This window comes from Daucus carota, chromosome 6 (assembly GCF_001625215.2).
Source record: "Daucus carota subsp. sativus chromosome 6, DH1 v3.0, whole genome shotgun sequence".
Classification (NCBI taxonomy): domain Eukaryota; kingdom Viridiplantae; phylum Streptophyta; class Magnoliopsida; order Apiales; family Apiaceae; genus Daucus; species Daucus carota.
Window position 1 is genome coordinate 27634620 of NC_030386.2, and position 18409 is coordinate 27653028.

The 18409-nt window shown below is 32.4% G+C and overlaps 2 protein-coding genes across 3 annotated transcripts; both read right to left on the minus strand.

Annotated features, from left to right (window-relative positions):
* Positions 1-458: 458 nt before the first annotated feature.
* Positions 459-3072, minus strand: LOC108225325 (glycerol-3-phosphate acyltransferase 1-like). Its single transcript, XM_017400165.2, has 2 exons — positions 2414-3072; positions 459-1543 (listed from the first exon to the last, which is right to left on the minus strand). Exons 1-2 carry the CDS (start codon positions 3068-3070, stop codon positions 674-676), a joined length of 1527 nt encoding a protein of 508 aa, XP_017255654.1. The 5' UTR covers positions 3071-3072; the 3' UTR covers positions 459-673.
* LOC108225541 (serine/threonine-protein kinase BLUS1-like) lies at positions 3045-12349 on the minus strand. 2 transcript variants are annotated; one of them, XM_064080314.1, is made up of 22 exons: positions 12295-12349; positions 11923-12171; positions 11074-11328; positions 10529-10653; positions 10335-10379; positions 10166-10247; positions 10015-10083; positions 9729-9899; positions 9535-9600; positions 8822-8890; positions 8577-8717; positions 8428-8495; positions 8064-8297; positions 6926-7008; positions 6722-6813; positions 6587-6634; positions 6024-6134; positions 5897-5945; positions 5741-5799; positions 5008-5069; positions 4877-4928; positions 3045-4785 (listed from the first exon to the last, which is right to left on the minus strand). In XM_064080314.1, the coding sequence occupies exons 2-22, from the start codon at positions 12079-12081 to the stop codon at positions 4780-4782; spliced, it is 2046 nt and encodes a 681-aa protein (XP_063936384.1). In that variant the 5' UTR covers positions 12082-12171; positions 12295-12349; the 3' UTR covers positions 3045-4779. The 2 variants fall into 2 exon arrangements, with proteins under 2 accessions (XP_063936384.1, XP_017255920.1); XM_017400431.2 differs by having other exon boundaries at positions 6024-6146.
* Positions 12350-18409: the final 6060 nt, after the last annotated feature.

An 18409-nucleotide genomic window follows, 5' to 3' on the forward strand; every position in this document is an offset into this window, starting at 1 on the left:
TAAGGTCAAGCACTTTTTCGATTGGTCTCAAACAAAATTTCTTATCAATACGCACCCTAATGTTTAAAAAACACTTCGATATGCACCCCTTTAATCATATTCCGTCAAGTTGACTGTTAATTAACGGTTGCAGGGGAAAAACAGTAATTTTGTAGACTTCCTTCTACTAATTCTTTCCATACAAAATTACTGTTTTGCCATTGCAACCGTTAACTTTAACGGTCAACTTGACGAAATATGGTCAAAGGTATGCATATCGAAGCGTTTTTCAAAGATTAGGATGCGTATTGACAACAAAATTTTGTTTGAGACCAAATTGGAAAAACGCTTAAACTTATGGGGTGCAAAGTGTAAATTACTCTTCATTTTTTAATATTTTATTCAATTCTTTACATTTCAATATTCATCAAATAGTAAAATTTTATAATATAAAATATTTTATCTCAATATATTAAGAGGCGGATTGCTAATCCGTTGTATTAATTAACTTTTATTCACTATACTTCATTTTATACATCAATATCAAATAGTCTTATATTATTTTCATTTTTCTTACTTTATTCATCTTTATTTTATTTATATTTTAATTTTCGTACAACTCAAATGCAAATATTTGGTGGTACTGTACAAAGAGTAACATAATTCAAAGTAAAAAGAAAAAACAATTACTGATTCATCTCTTATTGTCCTTGACCACTCCTTCGTTTCCAGCCAGCATCAAATACTTGTCCCTCCTCGTAAGAGTCGTACACTCGAATCCCAATGCATCAGCCAGCTGCCTCTGAATGTTATTCGCCACCTCATGGCTCGTCTTGCCACCAGCACAAGTCATCTCCCTCGGCACTTTCCCAAGAACATGAATGTAATATGCAGGCCTAGGATTCATCAAGAAAAATATAGGATCCAGACATTTTAAACCACTTGCTGTCGTCCCATAAAACATCCCAACCTTGGTGTCTATAGCCACTGGGACAATCTCTTCTGTTAACTCCGCGAATAATGAACTGAATCTCAACAAATAAGGCTCTCTGCATGTTGTTCCTTCTGGACACACCACGAGATCTCCTTCACTTAGTAATCTCTCCATTGTGGCACGGTCGATCTTTCGGTCTCGTGTTAATTTGACGGTCTTGATTGGTGAAATGATTTCGGACACTTTGCTTAGACTGTAAGTAAGTGCAGTGAGAGATTTGGCTAGTGATGTGCTGAGGAAAACCGGGTCGAGGAGGGTCCGATGGGTGCAGACGTAGAGAACACCTTTACCCGTTTTCTGACCCGGGTCGCAGCCTTTGGCTTGAATGGTGACGCCACTGATGCAGACAAACAAAATGGATAGTTTGTAGGGTAAACAAATACCTGCGAGAAGTCTGAAAATAGCTAGGATGATTCCAGGTGGGAGCCAAATGAACATGGCAAGGGTGGCTAAGGGGGTTGGTAAGAATGCTAATCTTCCGTCGTGAAAGACGAGTGGCTTTGGATACTTGTTCTTTGGCATTATAGTTGCACGGTTTTTCAGATCTTTCTTGCTCACTACATAAGCTTCCTGTCAATTAGTTGAGGGTTATTTAATTTCAATGTTTGAAACAAAAGGAGTTTATAACTATTTACACAGAGTAATTATGTATTGCAGCTGGGGTCTGTTTGGAGTGCTCTGTGAGAAAAAGTTTTGTTGTAGAAATCACATAAATGTTTGATAGATTTCGGGTTGAGCGAATACAGATAGCAACGGAGAAGTAAACAATCATTTCATAGTTATAACTTATAACGGTCACAAATGCACGATCGTGATGCATGATACTCCCTCCATCCCAAATTAGATGAGCTTGTTGACTTTGAACACGTAAGTTAAGGTACATTGATTGTATAGTTCTGAAATTTTTTTAAAAAAATTTTCTTTGGTAAATGAAAATTTCATATTTAAATTTTATTTGCAAAAATAAAATTTCAAAAATAAGTAATGCAGCTATGCGATCAATGATCTTTAAAGTACGTGCCCGAAATCAACAAACTCATCTAATTTGGGATGGAGTTAGTATATACATATGACCAAGCCTTCCCTGTTTATAATTATTATTCATACTGCATCGTAGTTCTAACTTGTAAGAATGTAAGGTAAAACTGAACAAGTAAATGTAATAATTGGATCATTTGAAATGTATAATACATTTATAATTAAGGGTTTGTGTGTGCCCCTATGGGCACATGCTAAACACTAAATTTTACAGGTTTGGGACATTTTGATTGGTATTGTTGTTGTATATGCATGGGGTTCATCCTTATTAAAAAACAAGAACCAATCAAAATGAGTCAAACTTGTGTATCTTAGTACTTAGCATGTGCCCATAAATACACACTAGAAAAACTGTATAATTAAATGTGTGTATCTATTGCACGTAAAGTTGCAGAATTTTACCTTGCAAAGAGACATGAAGTGTTGATCACGAGAATGTGAACCTCCAATTCCGACATCAGGCCTTGTTTCACCGAACAACTCCTTAACAGCTTTGTGCTTGACAAGCAAGCCTGAACTAGATAACAGACCAGTAAAACGTGTACCAGAAGTGTGGAGCTCTGTTCCAACAACATTGTCAGCACTCAGATATTCCTTAAGGAACCCTTCAACCATAACTCTGGGAACACTAGTACAAACCACTCGACAACCTGCGGCGGCCCAGACCTCGTAGACTTGAAGATATAGATTTTCAAGAAAGAACTTGGGCAGCACAGCCGTTCCAACACTGTCCATGTCTTTAAGTCTGAGCCCGCAGAATGTAATAAAGATCATGACTCTTAACTTCAACTCATAATTCAGAAAACAGAGGAATGGATATGATAAGAGCAGTAAAAATGCTCTCAACAAGTTACCGCCTTCAAAAGCCACTAACATCAAGTAAGGAAAAAAAGATCGTGACCTTAGCAAAGTACCATCTATGTCACAGACCAGAGTTTCGGATCCTCTATTCTGTACTCCACATTTCGTTACACCAGGGTATATACTGGGAGAAGCCTGGTGCTGTTGTGGTGGAAGAGGTCGATTTTTTAAGAAGAACACGTAATTTTTTAACTTCATTGCAGCTCGGTAACATGAATTTGCTAGAAGCTGGTACACTAGCCACTGTACTTGCTATAGAAACACCATGGTAAAAACCATGTTTTGTAATGGAAAAATGATATGTATGCAGCAGGGTTGTCGATGAGAGAGAGGGTTAAATAGGTGTGTATTGGATGTTAGAATACATAAGATGACAGAAGCTCATCCTCCTGGCTAACACCTTCAGGTCTTGCAGTTCACTTATCATTCGAATTGAGTGAATTGAAGATAAGATGAGGAGATGTGCACATGAATTTATACAAGTGACCAGAGGATCTCCAATATAAGAAAGGAGTTTTTAATTTCAAATTTAAAGAAGATATCAAAAACTAGTGCTCGGAACATATTTCAGAAATTCTTTAAAAACTTCCTAGAGCTCTTAACTTTTTTATGAGATTAATTATTTAGTTGGTCACTGAAACAATATTAAGATAATCACTATCTTAACCCAATTGTATAGTTCGTTCACTCACTTTATTTTCTTATACCAAAATTGAATGATTAATATCTTATTCACGTGCCTAATGTTTGTTAGAATAATTATGATTGGTTAATTAAAATTTAACCAAACTCCAGTGAATTATTATTACGGATGTAAAAATTATCTTAAAATATCTCCTCCTCTATATCAGTTCATTTTTCAACTTACAAAGTTGAAAAGAATTTTTAAATCGGAACCAGCCCGGCCAACCAGCCATCTGTTCTTCTGCTGCAGGATGGGCGTCCTAATCACATGAAAGCCAGCTGTATAGACGTCTATGCAATTACAAACTGGGGTTTACTGGATGGCGAAGAATTTGATTGATGACGATCCTAAAAGGACTGAAACCCAACTTCATTGACATTCTTGTTCAAATTAATTAAAGAAACAATATACAAATTTATCTTTAAAATGGAATGAATGATTTGGATACGCAAAATTCCTAACAGAGAAAATGTTCGGGAGTTCTTAATTTAGGATATAAACACTTATTCAATATTCCTTTCAAAAAAAACTTATTTTCAATAAACGAATTTGTAATATATAATATTCTTTCAATTATGTATGTGTTAGAGTTTGATTTTTTACTTACTTAATAAATACTTAATTTTTGGCAAAAAGGTTAATTATATTTTTAAAATAAAAACAAATAATTTATTTCTAAAAATAAATATAAAAACAAAAAATGAAAAGTTCCACCATCATAACCGGATCACGATCACCCCTAATCTCATCCAATTTTAAAAAAAAATTAAAATATAGAAAATTGAGGATAATGGGGAAGGGAGTACCAAGTAAATAGTGATAATGTGAATGGAAAACCTCAATACCAAGTACCAACAATGTAACAGAAGAGATGTAAACCAAGTCAGAACTGAAATATCTAAATTAACTTGTACTCCATATAACAGGACAATGTTTGTCCTCCTAACAGAGTTAAATGGTCCGAGTATTAAGAAGAATTAAATTTCTAATTACATCATCTAGCAGAATATGGAAATGAGCAAGCGCCGAGAATGGGCGCAGTTCATATCATCACCAATTGAAATATTATAAAACCTACTGTTTAAGTAGTACATATCTCTAATTAAATTTAATCATCTCTAGATCATTATATAAATAATTTGTTCAGCTTTTTTTCTTTAGATGCTCTGTTTCAGGGGTCTCTTTATATTGAAACTTTGTTTTGATCGACTGATTGCACAAATCATACCTGAGAAGTGAAAGCCCGATTTAGTAAAACTCTAGTAAAAATAAAAACAAAAAGTTACACGTTTGATGATGAAATATAACACTGCATATACCTGGGCTTTTTCTGTTTTATATTTCTTAAGCTCTTCTTGAGCACAGATGAGCCTACAGAACAGCAAACGAATTAAACTTATCTAGCTTCTATTAAACAAGAAGATAAAAGGATGATCTTAAACATCATTACCTCCATTGCAGATCAGTAACTTCACTAAGCAACTTCTTTTCCCTATCATGAGCTGCTTCTAGCTGCATGCCAATTAATAACTATTAACAAAAAGTAATAAGATAAAGAATATATTTGTCCTTTATTGTTCTCTTGTTTGTGCTACTTGTTATATTTAATCTGGGTTCCTGTCAAAACAATTTCCCGACTCTTTTACTTTTGATATTGGAGGTAACATCTGCGGACATCTTAACCTTCACAAAATGTTTGGTTTGGTAAAAATAATATAAAGATGTGCCGCTTGTCACTTCATTTAAAATCGAAAGAGCATACATAGATGAACAAATACATTCTTGCAAAGGGATATTAAGTAAATTAAATGATTATCATTTTTTTACTACTGCTGCTACAGTTGCAAATAAACAAAAAAGGCATAGATCAATAATACAGTCACCGAAAATTTTGAGAACTGAAGCAAACAATTTTTTCTAGTCCAAAATTCTCGAAGAATATTGGGATGTCATACTCTCTGCTTAACTATGTGGCAGGCCCAGTATATAGCCTCTAGCATTAGCCATCAATTAGCATATGCTAGTAAAATTACTTGATTATTCCTTAATTTTTTAAAATTTATTAAACAGTACTTGGAAGAGAAAAATGTGAATATTAAGTTCAATATAAAAGATACAGAGTAAACCTCAGGCACTAAAATGAGTACTGGTGAACAATAGTATTCGACTTCATATTCGCATACCGAGGATTTATCTGTGCCATTGGTATTCAGTGTAATTCCTACATCTACTGGACGAATAGCTGAAACCATTAAAAAAAACAATTTAAAATATATAATGAGGCACTGTTGAACATTTAAATTAACCAATGTAATAAATAAACGCAGTCACGTTCAAACCTGAAGAGTCACCATCAGAGAGCTGCTTCATTAGATTAAGAATACCCTCCTGCAAGAACAGGAAGTAAGAACCTATAAATTACAAAATGGATGTCAAGAAGTCAAAACATATTTAGTTGGTACATACCCTTTGTAGAATATTTGTTTGCAAAATGGATTGCAGTGTGGGGAAAAGTGCATCTGCTAGTTGGTTCAGTGGTGTAGCACAAGATGGTGATTGCATAGAAATGCATGGGTCCTGAGAAATGACCTACAAAGCATTGCAAATTCTAGGCAATGAACAAACTATATGTTAAATGAAAGTAACCCCTTAATTATATATTACATCCCATATTGCTGATCGTTAGTAACTATGTTGCATTATTATAAACAATGGAATGCTTTTTGGAAATATTGCTGAGTGAAAATAATGATCTAAATAACAAAGACCAAGGAGGCAACCAGATGTGAATGATAGAAAGAAGAAACAATTGTATTTGTGTGACTACAACACAATTCATATATTTCAGGACTCACTAGCCAACCAACAAAAATGCCATCCTCTGGATCTAAAATTCTGTATATATTGGTTAAATCTTTTTGTAATTATATAAAACCAAGGCCTTAATTCGGTTAAGCGTGCAATAAAATTATACAGTATACTAATGCAGCGTTGAAATGAATAAATTAGTTTTTAACACTTGAACCAACCTGCATGATGATACTTTTTTGCAATGCAGGTGATGGAGCAGCTGCAACCTATATGAATTTCATATATACTATTATCTGTTTAAATACATGGCAAGTTTAACAGAAAGAAAATATAGATCATGGGCATAATAGTACCTTTTCCACGTCAACATTCACAGAAGTAACTTTGAACCGTCCTCTTTGTTGAACAACTGGTTTTATCTTTTCATCCTGCTCTTCACTATTTGCTGTAAGATATAAAAAGGATTTGGGTTAATAGTTTTCGTCAGCAAAAAAGTTTTCCTGTTATACTTTTATTTACTAATTTTCTGAAGCCAACAAATAAAGATAATTACTTGCCTGACATTTTAGACGTTTTAGAAATACTTTCACATGTTGAATCGTCAGTTGGAACATGAGCTCCATTCAGATTTAATACGCTCCTACAAGGGTTTTTATTTTTTCACTAGTTATTAGATTAAGTGTTGTCCAAAATATATATCAATAAAGTGATAGGAAGAAAGGAAGTATATCACAACAATAAAACATTCTTTATTAAAAACATCAAATTAATAACCCACATTTAACTCAAACACCGATTAACTGACGAGAAGAGAGAAAATAGAATTATCACAATAAATAACACAGAGTTGGAGACTAGATATTTATCATGTATTATACATATACTATAATAATAATACACCATATTAAAGAACTCAGCTAAGCTGCTTAAGTGAACATATGAACTTTCAGATAAAAAAATCAGTTAGTGTGCAGTATTCCATGGTATTCCTTGTTCACAAGGATCTATTGTCCTCGTGATTTGGTGGGAAGTACATCACTGTAATAATAACTTCAATCTTGAAGTTTTGGATGTTTTGTAGAACACATGTTCAATATATTTTTATCACCTTTTAAAGAGTTAGACACAATTATAACACAAAGGCCTTATTATAGCACCTAAGAATTGTATCTATCAAATTTATAGGTTCATGTTGGAGATGGATTCTACTACTTGCTTGACATTACTTCTACCAGATACCTTCCTATATACACAAACAAATTGCTTTGATCAAGAAAAAGATTATGATTTATAAATGGCTGTCTGTATATATGCTCATAGTAAACCGGTAATGTTATTACATAGCATTTAAGTTAAATCCCAGTTCATGTCAATCATAAGTGAAATTACTCAATAGCCTAATATGCCTGGTTTAAGTACAGCTGAAAGAAACAACTGTGACAGTATGGCAGAAACATGTATGGAAGATGCTTCCCTTTTGCAAGAAATCAAGGTAATACGAAGAGATCATTAAAAAACAAGTGCTGGTGTCATAACAGTACATTTGAACCTTTTTTTTAAAAAATGAATCATGGCAGCAGATGACCAGCATGCAATCATGCATTAGTAAGTTGTTTCCAGTGCAGTCAAAGAGACTGCTCAACCCACCACTACATACAAAGTACAACTGCTGATACAATCCTTGAATTCGTATACCTGTCACCTTTGCTTGCTGAAAGAGATGTGCCAGGACCATCAATACTGCAATAAGAACCCCCTTTCCTTGTGTGAGTATATTTAACCTCCTTCCCATTATTTTCCGAGTCAGAGTTCCCGACCAAATTGTTTGCAGTGTGATTATCATTACAGGGAGAATTATTCTTAGAAACCTGCATTCCCTGGTTTGCACTAGCAAGACTCGTAGCATCATCAGATTTCTCAATTTTATTTCTGCAAAAGAAAACAGGATAAAATAATAAAGTATTTGTGCAACTGAGTTTTAAACTAAATAATGTAAGAAACTGCATAATATAATAAATCTTCTCAGATATGGTAAAATATTAGCTTAATATTGACATACATGTGACTCACTATTGAGTCGACTGGTACAGGAGCAGCACTGTAATTCTGAACCGCGCTATTATCTTCCTGTGGAGTACAGCATCATTTAGCACAAGGATTCTTAATCATGCTCACTTATATGCCACCAGGAAAAGAATATCAACATACAGTTTCTGCAGCTTCAGAAGTTAGGCTAAGAGACTGACACTGATCCTGAAGTTGATTCTCTTGCTCTTGCCTATCAGACCCAGAAATTGTACTGGAGCTTTCTCCTACTTCTTTGTCAGATAAAATGTCCTCGTCAGGGATCTAAAACAAAGAAAAAGAAACATCTGCTCTGTAAGAAATTTGATATATCAATTGACTATATTAGACTAAGGTACTGAGTGGAGGATAAGTTACTAGTGTTATACCAAGGAAGCTTGAGCTTTTACATCTTCAAGGTTAAAATTCCAGCCACTAATCCCTCTTTTATATTCATTCTGCACATATTTGTATTTTGTAAAGCATCTTAGACAATTATTACACTAAAAATTCAACAGACGTTTTTAGCTTACAAGCCTCATCCTGCTGGAAAAGGTTCCAAATTTCATGATGCTTAAGTAAACATGTCCACAAAAGCATTGCAAAAAAAGCTTTTTTTATGATAAAAATGCAGCATATATTAATAACATTTAGGACAGTATTGCACTGGTACTAACATAAAAGTTTGTCATTACATTACCTAGCAATATGGTATTGCAGGACATATTTTATCATCAAAGTAAATTTTAAAAAACCTAATGCTCAGGTAGTCAGATGAGTAAAAGACCGAATATATGTGTATTTAGAAACAAGATATTTCAAGCCACTCATTCTAAATTGCAAAATCTTTAGACTTGTATATAAACAGGATGTAGGAATACTATTACAAATTAAAGGTGTCAACAGTTTTTAAGTGTTAAAGTTAAATATATAGTCTTTCAGTATATAAAACCTCCTGCTAAGATATGTCGATGAACTAACCGAAATGCAATAAAGCTAACACCAAAAGCAAAATGACAGGTAAAGGATGTTAAACATGTAACAAAAAGTAAACAAAGCTAATTAAAGGCATTTTGGTGGATTAACCACAAAAAATTGAAACCTGTGATATTTCCTCCATTTGCCCATCAGGAATTTCTTTCTGTGCAAGCATATCTTCTTCCTTTCTCTGTAAATAGTAAATATATTCATTAGTTTCACCAACCCCGCTATTCATCCCGAACAAGACCCTCATTTGCAAATTATAGATCTTCAAACATCATGATAGCCCATCAGTGTAAAATGTAATAGCCCAACCTTAAGTGCCTGCATACGATCACCTAGTTCTGGTAGTCCCTCCAAAAGTTTCCGTGCTATATATTCTTGTGATCTTGCTTGTTTGAAAAAAGTATGCTTTAATAATTTCTTTGCAGAAGGCCGTTTCGTAGGATCCTTGACTAGGCAACTAGCAATCATTTGCTTGAAACACTGTGATGAACACAACAGAAAAAACCCATATATTAGAGTGACATGATCATTATCATTATGACATATATATATATATATATATATATATATATATATATATAGTAATTGAATATACCTTGGAAAACTTCTTGTCCCTCTCATAATCAAGGCAAGGTGGAGCATTTTGCAAGGTCATTAGCAAAACCTACCACATGCATAGGCATTTCACTTTTTATAAAGTGGGAAGAACATAACTCACCGAAAACAGACCATTTGATAATATTTACCTTCATTGGTGGATACTTTGAAAAAGGAGCATGGCCATGAGCAAGCTCTAAAGCAGTTATACCGAATGACCAGATATCAGCTCTGAATAAAATTGACAAACAAAGTACTTGAGTCCTTGAGGACTTTAACACATAAAAAATAGAAAAGAGATGTAATCAAGATACAAACTTGAAGTCATAGCCGTGCACTTGATCCATAACCTCAGGTGCCATCCTAGAAGACAAAATATCCTCCATTTAGAACATATACAATGCTATTATTTGTTGACTGCCAAACAAAGTGCCTATACCTAAATACACTATTTACAAACAAATTGTAGATCTAAACTAAATGCAGATCAATATATATAGAGAACACAATACCAGCAGGGAGTCCCTACAAAAGTATTCCTTGTACGTTGCCTGTCACCTGAATCAAATAAGCAAGCAGAAACCCCATAATCCCCTAACTTAATTGCACCTTGAGTGTCGATGAGAATGTTTCCAGCCTGAAGAAAACATAACGGATAACATTAAAAAGTCGTAAAATTCCAGCTTTCCAAAAATATAATCATATGAAGCAGAACAGCTGATATGCGTTTCACTTTGGAATGAAGTTTTCATCAAAAAGTTAAAGAACTCAAAAAACATATTATCATCATCACATATTTCAGAAAATCAACTAAAGTTACTGATTCTATGTTGTTTTGTACTATTCTAGCATCTATTGATTGTATGAACTGCATTCAGAAATTCAGAGATACATGCAGTAGGCCAATAAAACATATGAGAAAGATGATCCATATGTCAAATACTCAGCTTCGAATACTCTAAAAAAAGTTGGATTAAACCATTAGCAAAAACAATCTGCCAAGTGAATTGAACATCTAAAGTAAAACAAGAATTTGAGATCCAGATATAGTACTTACTTTAACATCCCGGTGGATATGGCCATGATGATGAAGATATTCCAGAGCTTTGAGTACCTCACGCAAAACTGTGGCAATAACAACCTCCTCAAAGCCCTCTGGATATGCAGCCTTCAAGATATGAAGACAAGAGCCCCCGGCCATATAAGGCATGACAACCCATAAATTATGTTCAGTCACGAAAGAGCAGAGTGACTTGAGAACATTAGGGTGGTCTACCAAGTTCATTATTTGAGCTTCGCGAGATATATTATTCTGTGGACAAAAAACATAGAAGTTATATAAAAAAACAGTCCGTTACAAATACACACACACACACATATTGCTTTATCCAAAGGTGTCATCCTTAAGATGCAATTTGTCATGCCATACTGCTAATTAGACCCTGCTTTTTATTTCCAACATTATTTTTGCTCGCAGACCTCCATCCATGCATACTAAATATATCTTAAAAACCTTCCGCTCTAATAAAATTCATATTTTACAAACATCTGTAATGGTCTCTACACAACATATAGTATTTCCTAAAAACCCTTTTCACACACAAGCAAACACTGTCCTATTGTACTGAGCCTCTACTTATGCTCTTTCAAAAAAAACACAGTTATTAAAAAAGCTTCCTCATAGTATAGGAACTTACAAAATAGTAACAGTCTAACAGATTCTAGTCAATTACATCGAAGCACAGATATCAAGTATAATCAAATCAAATTTATATGCATAGTAGTATATGTGCATGCAAAACACAGAGAAATAATCAAATACTACTTGGAACAAAAATGAGAGAAAGAGCAGAGCAGAGAGAGAGGGAAGGGGGGAGAGAGAGAGAGAGAGAGAGAGAGAGAGTACCAAATCACAATTATCCCGCTCGAAATCGAGAATTTTAATAGCAACAACCTGATTATGAGTAACACAGAGAGCACGGAACACCGAAGCACTGACGCCTTGTCCTATCTCTTCATACAATGTGTAATGTTGAGGTCCTATGGGAAACTTCTTCTTCTCCATTAGGCCTCCTGTTGAATATGTGAGTGTAATTTTTGTTCGCCAAATGCCAGCTTGTAGAGACCCACAGCTTTGAAACTTCAACAATTTCACCTGTATAAATGAAAGATGGTTGAAACTAATGTGGGTGACTAATTCATACAGATTAAGCAATTAAATTCAATGACTGAATGAGTGTAGATTAATTGAGAGAGAGAGAGAGAGAGAGTATATTACGTGAAAAGGAGGAGACTCCAGAGAGGTTGAGTCCGCCGATCGTTACCGATTAAGGGTCTGTTTGGAAGTGCTGTTAAAAATTGCTGTGCTGTCAGAAAAAGTGCTGGTAAAATAACTGCTGTTGTAGAAATCAGATAACTGTTTGGTAATTTTTTGATATTTACTTATTTTGAGTTATAATATATAAAAAAATAATGATTTTGGTGAGGTTTTATAATGAAATCTATAACAGCATTCTGCAAAAGCTGAAAAGCAGCTTTTTCTAAAAGCATGAGAGGACCTGCTTTTTCTAACAGCAGCTTTTCAGCTAAAAGCTGCTGTTCGGGAAAGCTGCTTTTAGATTTACCAAACAGTTTTTCACCTGCTTTTCAGCAAAAAGCTGCTGTTGCTGTCTGCAACAGCAACCCCAAACAGTACCTAAATTATCATTACTCGAGCGGGGTGGTAAATTTGCTAATTGAAGCTATCATTACTTATTTTCTACATGAGGATGTTGTTATTTTTATACGTATAGTAATACTCTCTCGATCGCGAAGTAGATAATGAGCTCGTTAATAATTTCGAGAATACACTTTAAAGTCTATTCACTACATATTTACCTTAATTATTTTTGAAATTTTATTTTTACAAATAAAAATTCAAATATAAAAGTTTTATTTACAAAAAAAATATTAAAAAAATAAATTTCAGAACTATACGATCAATTATACCTTAAGTTACGTGTTCAAAATCAAGTCAACTAACTCATCTAATTTGGGATGGAGGTAGTACCCGTTACTTTTGAATGTGTTCCCGATTAATCGCGCAGATTTCCGATGAGTTATTTCTATTGATAAAATTGTTTGTTTGTCAAAAAAAAATTAATCAGTAATTTGATTAATTGTTATTTTATAAAAATGATTAAGTCTGATTGTTTTATGGATCAATTTTTTTTATTAATTTAATATTCCCACCATTTAATGTTATTTATTATTTTAAATTTTAAAATATTAGATTGGCAAAATTTTGACTGTAATATAAAATTTATTTGTAAAATTTGAAAAATACGTGTTCAAATAGATTATTCATATTTTTACTAGTAAATTTTTTTCAATTTTTATTTAAAGAACAAATATATTAAAATCAGGGAGTACTAAAATTATGCATCTTGTAGATATTTGTTCTTTTTCCAAAGAAAGTCAAAAGTTTGGAAAAGGCAGGATAAGATGAGGGTAAATACCCATAATTTAATCACAATAACAAACACTATAATTATCGAGAAAAGATATATAAATTAAAGAATCAATTTAATTGAATATTTAATATAATAATAACAAATTATGTATTTTTATGAATTGCATCTTATGATTGTGTCAAATCTACTGAATTTGAGATAAACGTCAAAATATTGATGCACAGAAGATTCAAGCACAAGTTTCAAAAACTCATGGATTATTGAGAGGTTTCAATTAGAAATATACTCGTAATACACTGAATGACTCATAAAAATTGTCATTTTATGAAATCTTATAAAACCTATTGATATTTGAAATTCATCATATTAATTTTAATTAGATATAACCAAATTTTTAAATATAATTTTAAATTAAATATTACGAGATTTTGAAGATATTATAAAATCATTATATACAAGTTGAATACACCTCATTTCTATAAACAAAATCTTAAAATCTCAACTGAATGTATTCATATATATATTTATTATTCATCTGATCTTATCAGATAAAAATTATTATTTCTCGATCTTTTGGTACATACGTTGATAGTTGAGATATAAAGAAAAAAAATGTGAAATGTTAGCCAAAAATTTAAAACGAAAAGCTTGGATGACGAGGAATTGGAGTATTCATCTCCGATATCCCGTGAAGTGAGAGTTAGGGCTGCGTGAGGGAGGCTATGTGCTCGGCGCTACAACAGGGAGGCTTTATTTATATATGCAGGAATCCCGCGCCGAGTTAATGCTGAAAATACAAAAAATAACTACTCAGTTGGGCCTGCCCTGGCTGGGCCTGCTTACCTGTGAATCCACTTGCCATCTCCCACTTCATACCGCCACTCACGGAATTTCTTTTTCCTAATCCATCTTTGGTTTTTTTTTCTTTTTGAAACTTAATCCATCATTGTTAATTATGGGTTTACACTTTTTTTATATATTTTTTGAATTGCTTTGCCTTGAAGTTCTGCGTTTCTTTACTTATCATTACTGTTTTGCACGTCACTATAATTAATTATACGGTCACTGTTGTATGTGCTGCAACTAGATCGCATAGCAATATAGCATCAATATACTTATATAAAGGAGAAGCGAGGGGCGTGTAGGTGGCACCTCTCACATCGCTCCGTTTTATTTTTCTAATTTCTGGAATTTTTCGATGAAAAATATCAAAAATTAGAACTACTTTTTTTAGTTTCGGATATATTAGAAGCAAGTTTCAGAATCTGATTTTATTTCAGATTATTTATGGAATATAATAATTTGAAAGTTTTAATTTGATTTTGTTTCATATTATTTAATTATGGGAAAAAGTAGCACAAACTACCTTTTTTAGTTTCAGGTATATTAGAGGTAAGTTTCAGAATCTGATTTTGTTTATGAAATATAATAGTTTGAAAGTTTTAATCTGATTTTATTTCATATTATTTAATTATGGGAAAAAGTAGCACAAACTACCTTTTTTAGTTTCAGGTATATAAGAAGCAAGTTTCAAAATCTGATTTTGTTTCATATTATTTATGGAATGTAGTAGTTTGAAAGTTTTAATCTGATTTTGTTTCAGATTATTTAATTATGGGAAAGAGTGGCACACAAGTCTCTCTACACCTATAAATACCCTTATAGATTGTAGGGTTCTGAATTATCTAAACACAACATACTCTCTCTCAATACCACAACTCTACCGTTCTCTGGTGATAGTTCTATTGCTTCATTTCTAACTCGGTGGTGCCGTTCTTATGCAACGATAAGTGAAGACTGTTTATATAGTATTAAAAAAATAAAGGTTTTTGCAAGCAAAGGTAGTTATAGATCGCTATGTGGGAGTCGACAAATTGAAACAGGGGAAAAGAATATAGTCTTGACATGATATTGATGGATGATATCAATAAATTAACTATTAGTGATGTATGTTTATTGGTTATTATTTTATAATATTTGTTTTGTTCATCGGACATGTTTGTTGTTGTTAATTTTTATATTATTTACTTTGTATACAGGAAAATATGGTGGAGAAGCGAGGGACGAGTAGGTGGCGCCTCTCACATCGCTCCGTTCTATTTTTCTAATTTTCTGGAATTTTTGGATGAAAAATATCAAAAATTAGAATTATCTTTTTTAGTTTCGGGTATATTAGAAGCAAGTTTCAGAATCTGATTTTGTTTCAGATTATTTACGGAATATAGTAGCTTGAAAGTTTTAATTTGATTTTATTTCAGATTATTTAATTATGGTAAAGAGTAGCACAAGTCTCTCAGCACCTATAAATACCTCTATAATCATAAGGTTTTGGATCATTTAAATACAACCTCCTCTCTCTCAATATTACAACCTCACGGATTTAAGTTAGATGTTTTTGTGCACAATCAATCCAAAAAAATTGGTGGGAGGGGACAATGTAAGAACATGATTACTTTTGAAAAAAAAAACACAAATAAAATTAAGATTCGTCGTGCTTTAAATTGTTAATTACTTGTATAAATTTATTTTCATTTTTTCACCATGAATTATAGTCCAATTTTATAATTTTATATATTAGTATTGGTATTATATCAAGATTTTTATAATAAAAAATTTATTTTATCCTACAAATATTTATTTTGAAACGTTAATATAGTTTTTATAGACAGTCACAAAATTATTTTATTCTACAAATATTAATATTGAATTATTAATATAATTTTTATAAGCCGCCGCAAACGCGCGGCTTCTTAACTAATTACTTAAAAGATAGTTGGCCATGATCTCCCGGTGTGATGTTAAGAAGTAAAGTAATGCTAGAGGCCACAGAAATTTGTCGCAAATTTTTTTTCAAATGACGTGGATATGTGATGGATTTTAATTTGTGGTTTACGTGGGATCCCATTATTTATTAGTATTTTTTTTTGAAACCCATTATTTATTAGTATTAGTGTGTCCCATATAGATTTGAGAAAAAAAATGGAAACAACTTTTGGATACTTAGCATTTTCCAAAAAAAATTATGATAAGATCAGGGTTATTTTTGTGAAAGAAAATGTTAATTTCATAATTTATACTTATCATTTAGTTGACACAATGTCGGATGACTTTTTTCACGTTTTTTAGATGAGAATTAATTTCAAAAAATATTATTTAGCAAAAATCTTTATCAAAATAATTTTTTCATTTAAAATCATCTAATTAACGAATTATGTAAAATTCGTTGAATCTGCATTTTGTTTTGATGATATTGACTATATCAATTGACTGTATTTTAAATATAACATGTTATTAATATTTCAAATTATTACAAATAAAATGTATTATTTTAATATGATAATTGATGACGTATCATTTAGTAGTTCGACTAATATAACCACTCATTTATCGATGAGGAGAGATTGTGCACTATTTTTATAGATTATCTATATTTTCATTTTTGTTATGTCAATTTATTTTTTTTTAGTTAAGATTTTTCATGGTTGAAGTTACTCTTACATATCTCATAAAATTTAACATCCTAACGTCATAATCAAAACCTAAATCTAAGTACGGTTATATAATTAAAGATTAGTGTTATCTTAACAAAAAAATATTTAAAAATTCTAATATTTTTCTAAAAATTATAATTGATTACTCCTGAATTTCAGAATAATCTTTTTAAAAAATTCCCAATTAAAATTTTAAAAATGCTATAAAAGTCTTGAATCGAATGAAATGGCGCATACTAATTTTTACAAAATCCAGAGTACAGCTTTTTCATTGACCAACTCAAATTATAGTCAATCCAAACTCCAAAGACATCCTACCAAATCTTGAAATTATGCAATCCGAAAAGTCCTGGAATACAGCCTGCCCCTGGGGAGGTGAAAATATCTGGCGGTGTAGCGGAGAAACACTGGAACAGCTGCCAGTAACCGAAACATTTGAATATTCGATTCCCCTAAATTATTCTCATTTTTAAAATTATTTTCGGCATCTCTCATTCTATTACCGATTACCGCCTTTGTTGTTTATACGCATCTTCTTCCTTGCTCGTTCAGCCCACGCTTTTCTCCCCTGCTGTAAGTCTCTTTCATCTTCCGTTATTCTCCCGTTTCAGATCTGCTTATCATGTTATTATCTCACTTGTTTTTATTTAATTTGTGGATTTTAATTGATAATTAAAAGTCTGTATTTTCATGTACTGCACTTGTTATCGGAATTGTTTATTTGATGTGGCCCCGAGAATTATAATAATTAACGGTAGTAGCAGTACTAGAGTAATATTTGGAAAGATTAGGATGTTAGTGATGATGGAAGTAAGACCTAAATAGCTAGGAAATGAAGGGATGACTGCTTATCGGTTTATTAATTTCTGTTAGTATTCGGTTTCGATTTGACAATTTTACATGTAGTTATTAAGTTTATGAGACTACGCGTATAATTAATATGAGTCGATTCTATGATTTAATTTCGTCGTGGCCTTGGCCAATGTACGGAGACTGTAAAATGAATTTCGACAGTCCCGAGCATTCCTTATCTCTCAAATGCGTTGTTGCTCATGAATCTCACCTATGCAGCTATGCTTGATACTTTTCTTATTTGCTTGCATAGAACTGGTTGTAGATTTTCCACATTTGATGTAACGACCCAACTTTTTTAATCAAATAATCAATACTCAAATGCTAAATCTCAAATCTCAAATGTCATTTAACATAATAAAATCCAAATGCAGCGACATTACAATTAAAATCAAAGAAATCATAGTCTGACATAATCTCGAATAAAGTGACACAACTCTATACTAGAAATATGCAAATTCAAATCTTTGGAGCAAAATAAGCCAATTCCCTCTCGATTCCAAAAGCTAGGCACCTGAAAATTTGTAAGTAATGAGCTATACAAGCCCAGCAAGATAACCAATCACACAAGCTAATGGATCAAGTATTTTACATAATT

Bases quoted from the DNA above. Each gene is read 5' to 3' on its own strand.
- LOC108225325 (XM_017400165.2), bottom strand. From the start codon at position 3,070: ATGAAGTTAAAAAATTACGTGTTCTTCTTAAAAAATCGACCTCTTCCA. The intron at 1,544-2,413 runs GTAAAATTCTGC...ACTAATTGACAG, and splicing joins ACTTCATGTCTCTTTGCAAG to GAAGCTTATGTAGTGAGCAA.
- LOC108225541 (XM_017400431.2), bottom strand. From the start codon at position 12,081: ATGGAGAAGAAGAAGTTTCCCATAGGACCTCAACATTACACATTGTAT. The intron at 10,654-11,073 runs GTAAGTACTATA...TGTTTTCTTCAG, and splicing joins ATATCCACCGGGATGTTAAA to GCTGGAAACATTCTCATCGA. The intron at 8,298-8,427 runs GTATGTCAATAT...TTTCTTTTGCAG, and splicing joins GACTCAATAGTGAGTCACAT to AAATAAAATTGAGAAATCTG.